The 13,918-nt window shown below is 36.4% G+C and overlaps 1 protein-coding gene across 1 annotated transcript in view; it reads left to right on the forward strand.

Moving 5' to 3' along the window:
• LOC101879080 (sodium channel protein type 5 subunit alpha-like) overlaps nucleotides 1–13,918 on the forward strand; it is a 39,677-nt gene that overhangs the window by 11,112 nt on the left and 14,647 nt on the right. Inside the window, 9 exon segments of the mRNA XM_034060467.1 lie at nucleotides 143–206; nucleotides 801–945; nucleotides 2,155–2,337; nucleotides 4,266–4,457; nucleotides 5,993–6,095; nucleotides 7,748–7,986; nucleotides 8,110–8,262; nucleotides 9,348–9,701; nucleotides 10,465–10,917. Of these exon segments, the coding sequence (XP_033916358.1) occupies nucleotides 143–206; nucleotides 801–945; nucleotides 2,155–2,337; nucleotides 4,266–4,457; nucleotides 5,993–6,095; nucleotides 7,748–7,986; nucleotides 8,110–8,262; nucleotides 9,348–9,701; nucleotides 10,465–10,917 (1,886 nt within the window).

A 13,918-nucleotide genomic window follows, 5' to 3' on the forward strand; every position in this document is an offset into this window, starting at 1 on the left:
CCTTTCACAGAGATGTGGTCCAGCAAGGTCTTTTCTTTTAAAGTGCAACAATGTATGGTTTACTGCCAGAGTGCTGTAAGAACTGACAACTTCTGATTTTTTGGTTCCTTGATTTATTAATTAATTAATTATTTTTTATTAGATATCTGCGCTAGAATGAATAAATCTTCTGAAATATTGCTCTGTGGGTTCAGTTCATATCCTGAGTAAGTGAGCAAAACAGTTTTAGTATACTTCCTTATTTTTTCCTCCAGATATATTTTCTGGCCCAAAGGAATGGTGATGAAGAGGGTGGAATGTCTGTGTGTTATTAAATTAAAGCCCAGATATTTTACATCAGAAAAAGAATGAAGTATAGTACTAGGATGCAAGCAATTGTTTATGTGCTTTGTTGCTAACCACTGGTAGTATCATGGTAATGTAGAATTATATGCATGAGTAGGAAAAGAGATAGTAAAGACTTGTGAAATATGAATAAACTCTTCTCCTCTTGGTGAATTATTTTTTAAATATCCATTTTTTCCCCTCTTTGTTTGAATGTAACCTACATCAGTGGAGAATTTCTGCCTAGTCAGAAACTAAGCAGAACTAGAGCTTCTGTCTAGCCAGTTTGATTGGACAAGTGACTTTCTAGGATTGTCTGAAATAAATCAGCCCTTCTAGCAGAATTATATTGGGGAATAATGAAACAGACTTTCAGATAAACTGACCAAATATATATTTGATGTTGCATACTGGATGCTTTCAGGTGCAATCTAACACTGCAAGTGAATACTGTTTAATGTTTCTTTTGTTGCTAGCAATGAGTGCCCCCAAAACTATATCTGTAGGAAGATTGGGAAGAATCCTGACTTTGGTTATACAAGTTTTGATCATTTTGGTTGGGCTTTCCTTTCTTTGTTTCGTCTTATGACACAGGATTACTGGGAACGTCTCTACAGACAAGTAGGTACTTTTATTACCTGCTATGACTTTAGACATGCAGTTTAGAATGTTATGTCCACTAGAAAAATCTGCACCTGTCTCAACACTACTGATACCAAATTTCTTCTAAAATCAATATAAATATTGAAGAATTAGCTTCAAGTGACGAAGTTGCTACGCCTTCTGTGAGTGACATTGGATGGAAGCAATCCTGCTGTGTATGCTCATTGGAGAGCACACTTGGGTCGGTGATTAATAGTTAAATATTAATATGAAACCACCAAAGGATTTGGGTATATAGTGGATTTGGCTAGTGAGTTCACTGCGGCTGCAGGGGGGATAAGGACTTGTTACACACACTGTTTCTCTTCCTTTGAAGTCCTGACTCCTCAGAAAAGCCTTTTGGCTCAACATATGCACCGATTTCAAAAAATTTTGACAATTGATATCAGAAAAAAAAAGTAACCTTTATGTTTTGTTTCAGAGAGCTGAATTTAACTTTCATGTTCCACTTTTTGGTAAAAATGGTACAAAAATTGCATGTAGAGAATTCTCTGGGTCCCTTACATCTATGTAGGGCCTTTGCTAGAAAGGCATTATCCTCTGCCTTGTTTTGTAACTTTCATATAGTCCACCTTAACTTATTTACAGCAGCCTTTACAAATTGAGAAAATGTAACAGTAAGCAATCAGTCTAAACACTGCCTCTGATTCTCCCATCAAAGCATCTTTCATGATTGTTTAGATAATCTTAACTTTCATCTGTATTACCGAGCTTTATTCATTTCTCTGGTAGCCACCTGTGTCTCTCTTTACAGCTGAAGTTGTCTTCTCTTAACTTAAACTCTGATGATCATTTGCCCAATTTGCTGTGAGATATTAAATTTAATTTTCAGAATGTGTTTTGTAAATTATTCTTTGTAGTGGCATCATTATGAATGTTTGATGGTCTGTTAAGAAAGAGAAAACATTGTGTTATCACATTTTTAAGAGCTGAAATTTAATCACTTGGAGGCCAGGGGAAGTCCTAACTACATGTGTTTCTACACCTTCTTTTTAACTTAGACCAGAGGTATATCCTACTGTTTTTTAATGAAAACAGTGCAGTATGCTGAGCCTTTGTTTTGTATAGGAAAATAAACTGTTTAAAGTTAGTTAAAAATTCTATTTTAAAAGTTAGGTTGTATAGAAATTATTATAATGTTTATTTATTATAACTTTTTCCTCACAGACTATTCGTACATCTGGAAAGAGCTATGTTTTATTTTTTATGGCAGTCATCTTTTTATGCTCATTTTATCTCTTCAATCTGATCTTGGCTGTGGTAACTTTGGCATATAAAGAGCAAAATAAAGCTCTAGAGGAAAAAGAAAAATTACTTCAGGATGCCTATCAAGTTCTAGAGGAAGAACAGGTTTGTAAATTATTACAGATAATATATATATAATATATGGTTCCTTTTGTTTTTTTTTTTCAGTTTGTGAATTAGGGAAATAAGAGTTTTAATTAAGCATCTGCTTTTTGAAATATTTTCTTACACTTCATTTGTCTTTCTGTCGCTTTATAAGTGCATGTATGTGTCTATATATACAAATACATATAAATATATAAAAATATATACATATATATAAGCATTTCTGTGTTGCAAACTAACAGAATAAGCCCAAGTTAAATCATATTAAGTTTTAGGATTTGCAGACCTGATATTGCACAGGACTGGCTTGCTATCAAGTATATAGCTTTCATGGTATTGCACAGATGCCTGTGCTCTGTGATTTACCTCATTCTCATACACTGCTACTATTGCTGTGTACAAAAATCCCTTTATCTGAATATTCCTTCTTGCTATTACTGTGTAGTTTGATGAAGGAAGTACGAGTGCATAAATTGAAAGTTGTGGCTGTTCAGCCTGGAGAAGAGAAGGCTGCTTGGACACCTCATAGCAGCCTTCCAGTAACTGGAGGACGCCTACAGGGATGACGGTGAGGGACTATTCATTAGGGACTGTAGTGATAGGACAAGGGGTAACAGGTTGAAACTTAAACAGCAGAGGTTTAGACTGGATATAAGGAAGAAATTCTTTATTGTTCGGGTGGTGAGGTACTGGAATGGATTGCCCAAGGACGCTGTGAATGCTCCATCCCTGGCAGTGTTCAAGGCCAGGTTGGATGAAGCCTTGGGTGATATGGTTTAGTGTGAGGTGTCCCTGCCCATGGCAGGGGGATTGGAGCTAGATTGTCTTAAGGTCCTTTCCAACCCTCACTATTCTATGATTCTCTATAAGAAAAATTGTAATTTCTACAGTTCCTTGATACTGGAAGTTCTGATGCTGATAGATTTCAGGACTGATTTAAAATGTAAGCTTTCCGAGAGCCACTTGATTGGCTATTTAAGGCTAGTCATGCCTTTTTTGAGTGACTGTATACAGAAGGCCTATCATTTGACAAGAGCAGACATAGTCTTTGTCCAGGCTAATGCCATTAGTTCCATATTAATGTAGCTGGACATCCAGAGACTGTGTTAATTTCTTTGCTGTTGGTTTGGAGACTTCATAGATTTCTCTAGTGTTTACTCTTGGCACAATATTGTCTAGATTCATTCATTCCTTGCCTGTATAGGAGCAGGTGTCACTTTGTTGTTATTTATGAGAAATTTTTTTATTTCTGAGAAACAAAGCTCTTAGCTGAGGCAATAATGTAGGTTGAAAGTTATTGGTAGGACATTTTATCTTCTAACTTTTTATAAAGGTACCTCTGATTTACTGCTAACAGTCAGAAAAGTCAGACTTGTAAAAGGACATTCAAATATTCTCTAGCAACTATCCAATTTCATCATTAAGGTAAATTGCATCACCAATTTGCCAAATTCTTCCTCTATAGCTGTTGACAGACCTGTAATGTTTCTCTGTCCAAAATTCCAGCTTGCCAAGCTTTACTTAGGTTTTTCTTCCACCTGTTTTTCATTCAATGGGATTAGTAGTTCAGATAGGATTTTGTTTAAGCCCTTAGTCTTCTATTGTCTTTGGGCTCAAGGCCTTTCCAAAGCAGGAAAAGGAGAGTAAAAGGATACAGCAGAGTATCCTGTAATTCAGATACAAAATGCAATTTCTAAAGTGGCAAAGACAGACTTTAATTACAGTAGCTGGTAAGTAACACTGTTTTATCTTTCAGTGTTGTAAATGGCATTTTGTACTACTATCTTTTTATAGTAGTTTAATATTTTAAAAGTAGTGATTGTTGATGCAGAGCATGCAGATAATATAATAATTAAATTGTATATGATCCTAGTTCATGCATTGGCATTTGTCTTGTATCAATAGATCTTTTGCTGATTCTTTTACAGATGTTGGCTACGGGAGAAGGTAATAAGGCCCTACATGTTGAATCCAAAATGTCAGCTGCTGAGTTAAAAACTTCAGAAGAAAAAGAGATGAAAAAAGAAAAACCTACTTTAAGAAAAAGTTCAATTTTAAGTGATCATGACAAAGATGAGCACATATTTCAGTCACAGCCTATTCACTGCCAGAAGAAGCTTGTAAGTATTTGAAACAGAAGATAGATTCATTAGACTTTCATGTGGTATGACAATTTTTAACACACACCTCCTCCCACCTACCACGCCCCCCCTCTTTCGTGCATTGGATTAACTTGTGTTTTAAAGCAATCTGAAAGCTAGATTTTGTGACCAGAGGGAGACAGAACTAAATGACTTGAAAGGGAAGTTTGAAGTGGTCGTCAGTAGCATAGTTAAGATACAGTGTAGACCTCAGCACTTAGAGCTATGGAAAGATCTGTCAGCATATTGTGCAGCATAAATAAACATGCAAAATCCTGTAAGTTTTAGAATTTCCCTAATGGCCTAACCTTTCTCTTTTTGTACACACAGCTAGTTCTCTAGCCTAAATATTCTGGGTGGAATTTAGTTCAGTATGAAGATAGGGGCATAATTCACTTTTGTAACTATAAGAATCTAGTGCCATTTTTAGATGTTCTTGGAAATCTTGGATATGCTGGTATCTTTGGTGACTGTGGCACATCCTCCAGCACTGTGTAAATATCTCAAATACATTAAGGCATCTTAAATGTTACTAAATTTCTAGATTTAGGCAACTGGATTGTGCTCCAGGTTTTTGTTTGCAGGTGTCTACATGTTATTTACGTTCTAAACTCCCAGAGTCGACTATAGATTTGAATTTTTGGGTCACAAATTAATCCCTAGTGACATTAGATGTTTTCTAGAGTGTCTTACTTGGTCTCCAACTGCTCTGCAGAAGGGTACAGACGTGATGTGTCATGTCTGCTTGGTCTGAGACTGTGGATGTCTCAGATATCAAATGTCTAAACAGACAGTCTCAAATGGCATCAAACACTCATATTTAAATGAATCAAACTATCAAACTTTTATATGTATATAAAGCATCAATTATAATAAAGCAGATTTTAGATGCATTGTTCACATGAGAAGTTAAGTGTGGATGCCTGAATATTAGGCTGAATCCTACATGTGCTCTTTCACATCTTGATTACAGCTGTGACTTCTGGCTCTTCTGCTCATCACTCCTTTCTAAATCCATTAAGAAACTGCTCTTGAGAGTTGAAATTCTTACTTTTCCTAATCTTGGGATTTTTTTTGCAGTACCTTTGACACTAGCAAAATACCGTGTATCTCATGGACACTTCTTACTATCATGTTACTAAGACCCTAGTACTACTTGTATAATGTCATTATTGTAGTTGTTAAACATTTTCAGAAGGAAACAACTTAATGAAAAATATTACTGGTTTTGATGAAATGTTCTTTGCCCTTCCCAGATGTATGCATTACCACCACTGATAGTTATCACTTAAGCAGAGTTGGGAAATAAAGGGTTGGAGGGTGGAACACACCATCAAAAGCAAACACATGATATTGTTTTATTGTTTCATTTTACATCCTTCCAGCAAGGTAAGGATTCATAAAAATGTGTATTTAAAAAGTCATATTGATCTTATGCTGGACATATTTTTATTAATATTTGCCATTTCTTCATATTCTTTTGTTATATTATCTTCTGTTGTCTTTCTAACCAGAGGCAGTTACTGCTGTCCTATGAATTGTCAGTGGACTCTATTAATGATCCTTTTCAAAGACAAAGGTTAATGAGTGCAGCCAATATTATTACAGGTAATTAGTGTTAAGTCATTCTTTAGTGTTTTTCCTATGGTGATTGTGTAACTTGACCTAAGAGATCAAAATGTCACAAACAGCCAGCATTATTTTTAAAGTCACTAGAGGAAATTATGCTGCTATTAAATGTACCTTTCAGTAAAGTAAATATTTTCATATCACATATCTGTAATTGTGACTTACAATTACCAAAGATCATACCTGGCCAACCTGATTGCACTATACAGTAAAATGAATGGGGTTTGTGGATGAGAAGGGAGCAATGTTTTCAATTACCTTGACTTTAGCAATGTTTACAACACTGTCTCGCAGAGTACTTTTTCTTCCAAGTTAGGGTGTTAGGATCTGCAATGGTGGACAACCATCTGGTCAAAAAAAAAAGATTGGATGTTTGGATTTAAGTGTCTGGTGAACAAGCTGTATTCTGCCCTGAGGCAGGTAATAAGTGGAGTACCACCGGGGTGTATCCTCTGACCTGTCTTGTCCTAAGTGACCTGGAGGAGGCAACAGAGGGCTTGATCTTGAATTTTGCAGATCACAGAATCACAGAATCCCAAGGGTTGGAAGGAACCTCAAAAGATCATCTAGTCCAACCCACTGCAAGAGCAGGGTAACCTAGAGTACATCACACAGGAACTTGTCCAGGTGGGCCTTGAATATCTCCAACGTAGGAGACTTCACAACCCCCCTGGGCAACCTGTTCCAGTACTCTGTCACTCTTATAGTAAAGAAGTTCTTCCTGATGTTAATGTGGAACCTCCTATGCTCCAGTTTACACCCATTGCCCCTTGTCCTATGATACCAAATTAGGGGGGAACCTCTTGATACACTGGAGGTAAGGGCTGCCATCTAGGGGGACTTAGGCTGGAGGAATGGGCCAACAGGAACTTTATGAAAATTCAACCAGAACAAATGTAAACTTCGATAAATCTGCAAGAACCTCTTGCAACAATACGGGCTGTGAGCTGGATGGCTGGGAAGCAGCTCTGCAGGAAAGGCCCTGTGGGTCCTTGTGGGCAGTGAGCTGAGCATACAACATGCTCTTGTAGCAGCAATGGCTAACAGTATCCTAGACTTATTAAAAGGAGTATAGCCAGGGGAAAAGTTATTATTGTTGTTTATTAAGCACCTCCTAGACCACATACTATGTCCAGTTTGTCCCCCAGTCTTGCCAGTACAAGAAATACACTGAGTTCAGTAGAGTGATGCCAAGCCAGTTGCTGGAGCACTTGCCCAATGCTGGGCTGGTTCAGGCCAGAGAGAAAGCTTTGAAGTGAAGTTAATATCAGCCTTCCAGCATGTAGGAAGACATTCTCAAGATTGCATAGATGCAATTCACAGAAAGCAAGCTGACAGTTTCCAAAGGCAGTTATTTCTCCTTAATACAGACCCTTTATTATCAATAGTTAAACAAACATATGAAGAGGTGGGCAATATCACCTATTTCTTTAATTAAGAGATTTGTTGATAGTGACCTTCAGATAGCCTGTAATATGTTTGTGTAGAATGTGTGAAACTGTTTATTTTCAATGATGCCATTTTGCTCACATGAATGATTTTTCTTTTTAAGCATTTCTATGAATGATTGTCTTTTTTCTTTATGCTATGATATTGCACATAAGATTATCTGTATGTCACTTTACCTCTTTGTCATTTAGAAATGCAAAAGTCAAAAATTACATGCCCTTCTCGATGGAAGCATCTTACTCGAAAGTGTCTAATTTGGAATTGTTGTCCATTCTGGAGAGCACTCAAAGAGAAGGTGAAAATGGTAATTTTGAGTCGATCTGCTGATAACTTGATCATGGTTTGCATTATTGCAAATACCTTTCTCATGGCTTTGGAGCAGCCTCATGTGAACTCTGATTATCAAGAAATATTTCGTAGAAGTGACTTGGTAAGTTAGATCTATGTTAGAATGAATATGGAGTTATGACCCCTTATTTATATTTGGACAATCCCATAAAGAGACATAACTTTTTCAGTGACTTTTTGCTGGATTTCTTTTTCCTCTTTCTAGGTCTTCACCGTGATTTTTACAACAGAAATGATCTTGAAAATCATTGCTCTTGATCCTTACAACTATTTTCAGCAAAAATGGAATATTTTTGATAGCATAGTTGTTATGATTGACCTAATAAGCTTTAAAGAAAATCTATCATATTTCAGGCTGGTAATTATTTCTTTATTCTTTTTTAAGCATATGTTGTATAGATTTGTAAAAGATTACAGTGAAATGCCCTCAGATTATTTTACTGATGAACCTGTTAAATTGCTTCTCTTCATTAGTAAATAGCAAGCCAGTGTGAATATTTAATTAGATTGAATATTAAACAAATATTAGCAAATGCATTCAATATGATTATTATACTGTATGTATTGGATACTATAAATCCTGTGGCACAATGTGCTCTTTTGAAGATTTGACCTAGCAGACAGTTCACTGGCTTTCTGTTAGGTCTGTAGAGTGGTACCACTCAACTACGTTTCAGATCTTCCATTAAATGGAAAAGGTATTATCTGAGCTTAGGGATAGCAATGGTTCCCTCACAGCTTTTCCTTTTGAATTGAGATTTGTAAAATAACATAGCTTTCCTCAATGCTTAGGCTTGGCCTTGAGGTCTTCTTAAGGCTTTCCTCCATCTTAGGCAGCAGGCAGGGTATCTCTGAGATGTCTATGTGTAATGTTATGTTTTTGTTTGCATCCTTACTATGTATTTAGAATGCTATATTTCCTAAATGTTTCTAACATTCTTCATACCTTTTCAGAGTCATCACACCTAGAAATTAATTTGAATTCTGTTTCATCTTGTTTATCATGATGGAAAGATTGGAGCAGCTCTGATGCTAATTTTACTAAAAGTGTCCTTTTTACTCATGCAAATGCATGCAATAGATCCCACCTGGCTTTTCAGATCCTATTTTAAGTCAGTTGTGTAAGAGGCAGAAAAAAATAATTTTTTCGATTTTTCTTATATATTTGATTTAGTCTACAATGCAGTCATTTCATAAGCCTCATGCAAGCACCTATAAGCCACTTGAATAATATTTCTATTATCATCATCATTATTAATACTAATTAACTATCTGAGCTGAAGCACAGTGTTTCAACAAATATAAACCTTTCTCTGGGGGAAAAGTTATGGTGGTGTTCTTGTAGTAAAGCCAGCATGATAAAAGCAAGCTCTGTTTTTATTTGTGCTGTGATATCTATGTAGTGTTTGCTACTCACATTGTTCTCTTGTGTTTTGCTTACAGCTCAGGATCTTCAAATTGGCAAAATTCTGGCCAGCCTTAAATACTCTTATGAAAATAATTCTAAACTCAGTTGGTGCTCTGGGTAACCTCACTCTGGTTTTGATTATCACTATATTTATTTTTGCTGTAGTAGGAAGGCAGGTTTTAGGCACTTATTATAAAGAATATTCTCATAAAATAAGCACTGATGAACAATTGCGCTGGCATATGAAGGATTTTTATCATTCATTCCTGATTATATTCCGAATATTATGTGGAGAATGGATTGAAACCATGTGGGAATGTATGGAAGTGGCTGGAAAAGGGCTGTGTCTTCCCATTTTCTTGGTAGTCCTGGTCATAGGAAACCTGGTGGTGAGTTTCAAGCTATTTTTCAGTCCATTTTAAATAAATCGAATTACACTAGCATCTTTTTCCAAACTTTATTCTTTGAAAAATATTCACAGTATTCTTTTGTTCTGGCTGTTACTTAATGTATGTTTTTCTTCTGACTTTTTTTCCTTTCCCCCTTTCTCTTTCTCATACAAGAGGTAGCCGCTAAGCAAAAATAAAATTATTTATTCTACCCAGAGTATAGAAGTGCAGTGCTTTTGATAATTTGGTCTCTGATTTCTTCATCTTTGATGTTACTAGGATCAATTAACCAAATTATTCAGTGCTTTTAATGCTTGCCAACTTATCCTTTTATTATCTAAAGTTCCCAGATTTTCTGGTTTGTGTGCCATATAATTGATCTACTGTATATATGCAGGAATACAAAATCTTTTTCATGTGTTTGATTTGTTGGCACATACCAGATCCTTTTTGATGGTAGTGTTACTAAAATTTATCTTTGCCTGCTGTTTTTCTACATATCCACCTCCTTGTAGGTATTATGGACATCAGAGCATGTGAAAATATATTTGCTAGACCCAAATTGTCACTTCCTTCTTTTTGTTCCTGCCGTTCCTTCCAGAAAGAGCCATATTATAATATATTAATATTTCAGTATAATAGTAAATTATTTCATTGCAGTGGTTGATGAAAGCAAGACTGAGATGTTTTTATCTAAGGAAGGTTTTCTGAAATGCTTTTTCTGTTACCAGTAGTGTCTCCAACTTACTTCAACTGTTTTAAGGTGCTCAACCTATTCATTGCCTTGCTGCTGAATTCGTTCAATACTGACTCTTCAACGGATCAAGAGGTATCTGGACAAATGACCAAAAGTCAGAAGACTGTTGCGCAGATTCGCAAGGGCCTGCAGTCTGTGAAAGACAGAATTTTGGGCCATTGTGGCAAAACAATGAAACGAAGCCTCAAAACAACAGCCAAAAAGAAGACTTCGGTGAAAATTTCAGCCAAAGACATAGAGGAAAATAACTATGCCATGACAGATGTCAGAAAGGATATAGACAACAGCTGCTTAGACCTGACTTATTACAATACTGAAAGAAATTGCTCAGTAACAAGGAAATATGAACAATTTTTGACCAGTCATAGTACCTGTGTTCCCATTGCAGTACCAGAAACTTACATGGATGAAGGTGGTGATGAGCACAGTCTATGCACAGAAATAGAATACAGAAAACAGGTAGGGAATAGTAATATTTGAAAAATTATTGTAACTTGCATCTGTAAATATGATCCTGAAGACTCAACTGTAAATGTTATCCTTTCTGTCATTTTACTTTCTTTATTCTTCTAGTAGCTTCAAAATGCAAAATAGACCCAAATAGTTTTAGTTATTTAATAATGTTGAATATTCACTTTTTCATCATTCTCCTCATCGATAGCCATCATTCTACTTTGGTTTGTTTTGCTTCCATTTATGGTTGTCAATTGCTAAATGAAGTTTGATCAAGACAGAAAGTCTCCTTTGCCTTACAGATGGCACCTGGAATTTTTTGAGGACAGTTCTCTTGTGTTGTTTTTATATTGCTTGTCAGTTGCGCAGTCCAGATGAAAAGCAAATAAAAGCTTCACCTTAAAGAATTAATTTCTTTTTTTTAATCCCCTTTTCACTTCTATGATACTTTGGACTCCCTTTATATTTCTTTATTTTTTTGTGTTGGGCAGGTAAAAGCTCAAGTCTTTCTGCGTGCAAAGGGTTTATATTGCGATGATAAAATGGTGCAATTCATTTTCCTATGCATAGGCATTTAGGAATATTTGAGACACTTGAGCTATCTGTCACATCCACATGGGACTGACAAATGAGACACAGAAGCAATATGAACTTCTGTTGACATCTGTTGGCCAGGGATGTGTAGAAACACCTCAGATGACACTGGGTATCAGCCACAACTAGGTTATGCCACTTAGATACCTGAATTTCAAGATTCCACATACTACTCACCTTATAGGTGTCAAGTGTCATTTGAGGTGCTGGGTCATCTCATGCAGCTTCTAAACGCATCTATAAAAAGGTGTCTGCCAGTTCCTGTATATCCTACATTGTATCTAACATGCCATAGGTATGTCTTAGATACCATCCAGGTATCTTAGAAGGCATTAAGCATGCATGAAGGCATTTTAGTTCAAAAGCATTGGGTCATCCTCTGAGATTCTTATTCCTTTACAAATATTTTTGCCTATAGAAGGCAAGGGTGATACCTTTTAGCCCACTGACAGTACTGCAGCTGTGTATGAAACACCCAACAGTAGTTTCAGCTTGGATTAGCAAAAAAGGACATCAAGCTAATTTCTTTCAGAAGCCTGCCTTATTCACATGCAGTTGTAATAAGAGGTAGCAGACTCCAATATACCTTCCTTACAATCTTTTGTCAGAAGGTGAACAAATAATCATTAACCTGTTGTGGTTTAATCCCAGACAGCAACTAAGCACCACACAGCTGCTCGCTCACTCTGCCTGTGTTGGGATGAAAGAATGTGAGAAAACTAATGGGCTGAGACAAATACAGATTAATAGGTAAAGCAAAAGCCACCCACACAGGCAAAGCAAAACAAGGAATTCATTCACCACTTCCCATCAGCAGGTTCTGGCATATCCAGGAGAGCAGGGTTCCATCATGTGTAACAATTACTTGGGAAGACAAATTCCATCACTCCAAATATCCCCCCCTTCCTTCTTCTTCTTCCCCAGCTTTATATGCTAAGCATTATGCCATATGGTATGGAGTATTCCTTGGGTCAGTTTGCGTCAGTTGTCCCAGGTGTGTCCACTCTCAACTCTTTGTATACCCCAGCATCCTTTGTGCACCTATGCATATTAGACTCTGTGTAAGAACTGCTCAGCAATAATGAAAAAATTTGATGTGTTATCAACAGTATTTCCAGCACAAATTCAAGACACAGCCCCATACTAGCTACTGTGAAGAAAATGAGCTCTACCACAGCCAAAACCAGCACAGGACTGAGAGCTGATTGGGATCACTTCGCTCTTCTCCCTGTAACTAAAAAGATGAGAAGATTCTTGGGGTCCAGCTGAAAAGGTTGCTACTGAGCTAGTCCATCTGAACTTAGTGATTTGGATGCAGGAATACATCAGTGGGCTAAATGTAGGTCTTGAGGCATGGTACCTTTCCACAGTGTAACTACAGGAATAAAGTATTTGAAATTGAAGAAAAAACCTCATTCTTTTACTTGCCTTTATGGATATAATTTAATTATCTGTAAAAAGACAAACATACTGAATTTTGTGGGTGCTTTAGATTCTGTTAAAGAATTTTTACTTCTAAGAATGACTGTCAGGAAATGTGGAAAGTCAACTGTTTTGCATTATTTTATGCAGGGAGACAGGTTAAGACATAGAGGGGAGTGCCGAAGTTCAAGTGTCTTCAGTCAGATTTCTGGGACTTCTGAAACGTTAAGTTGTGTTTCAGAAACACACCAAAAGAAAGAGCAAAAAGAGGTAATTACAATTTTTATCACCTTGCAGAATATGCTAGAGATGAAAATTGTCACAGTGGTTCCCTCATTCAACAATGACAGGATAAGCTGGGGTTTTCCAAAGAGTAGTAAATCTAATCCTTGTGAAGATGGTACATATTTCTAGAGGCAATAGTTTAGAGCATGGAGGTTTGTCTCTCAGAAACAACCACGGCTGACAATGTAGCTTCAGATATTATTGTGTACAAAATAAGTAAACAAATTAATCAAGAAACACTTACTTTAAAGATGTATTACATATTATTCAACTTTATAGATAATTCTGCTTGTTCAACCCTGGGTGCAAAACTTTTTTCTCTAGAAACAGTTCCCCAAACAGACATACTTTTTCTGGTCTAGAAGCTTAGCTTATTCTAATACAACAGCTCCACATCAGAAAAGGTGAAGAACCATGGCATACCTCCAATGATCCAGCAACTTTCTGGATTACTACCTCCAAATGTCAAACTACTTTAGTATTTTCTGATTTTAGAGAAAGTGGCCAGAAGTTTTATTTGCTATATGTTATTTAATTTTATGTATTAATTATATTTAGATTAAAATATTAAAATGCTCATGAATTTAAGTGATTACATTTTTGTCTGTTGAAGGTTCCCTAGGACCCTAAGTTAGTGTACAACAGCATGGCTGTCAACGACTGCAATTATCCCTTCTTCTGGCTTCTCATTCTTATCCCTATCCTT

Source organism: Melopsittacus undulatus, chromosome 1 (assembly GCF_012275295.1).
Source record: "Melopsittacus undulatus isolate bMelUnd1 chromosome 1, bMelUnd1.mat.Z, whole genome shotgun sequence".
Classification (NCBI taxonomy): Eukaryota; Metazoa; Chordata; class Aves; order Psittaciformes; family Psittaculidae; genus Melopsittacus; species Melopsittacus undulatus.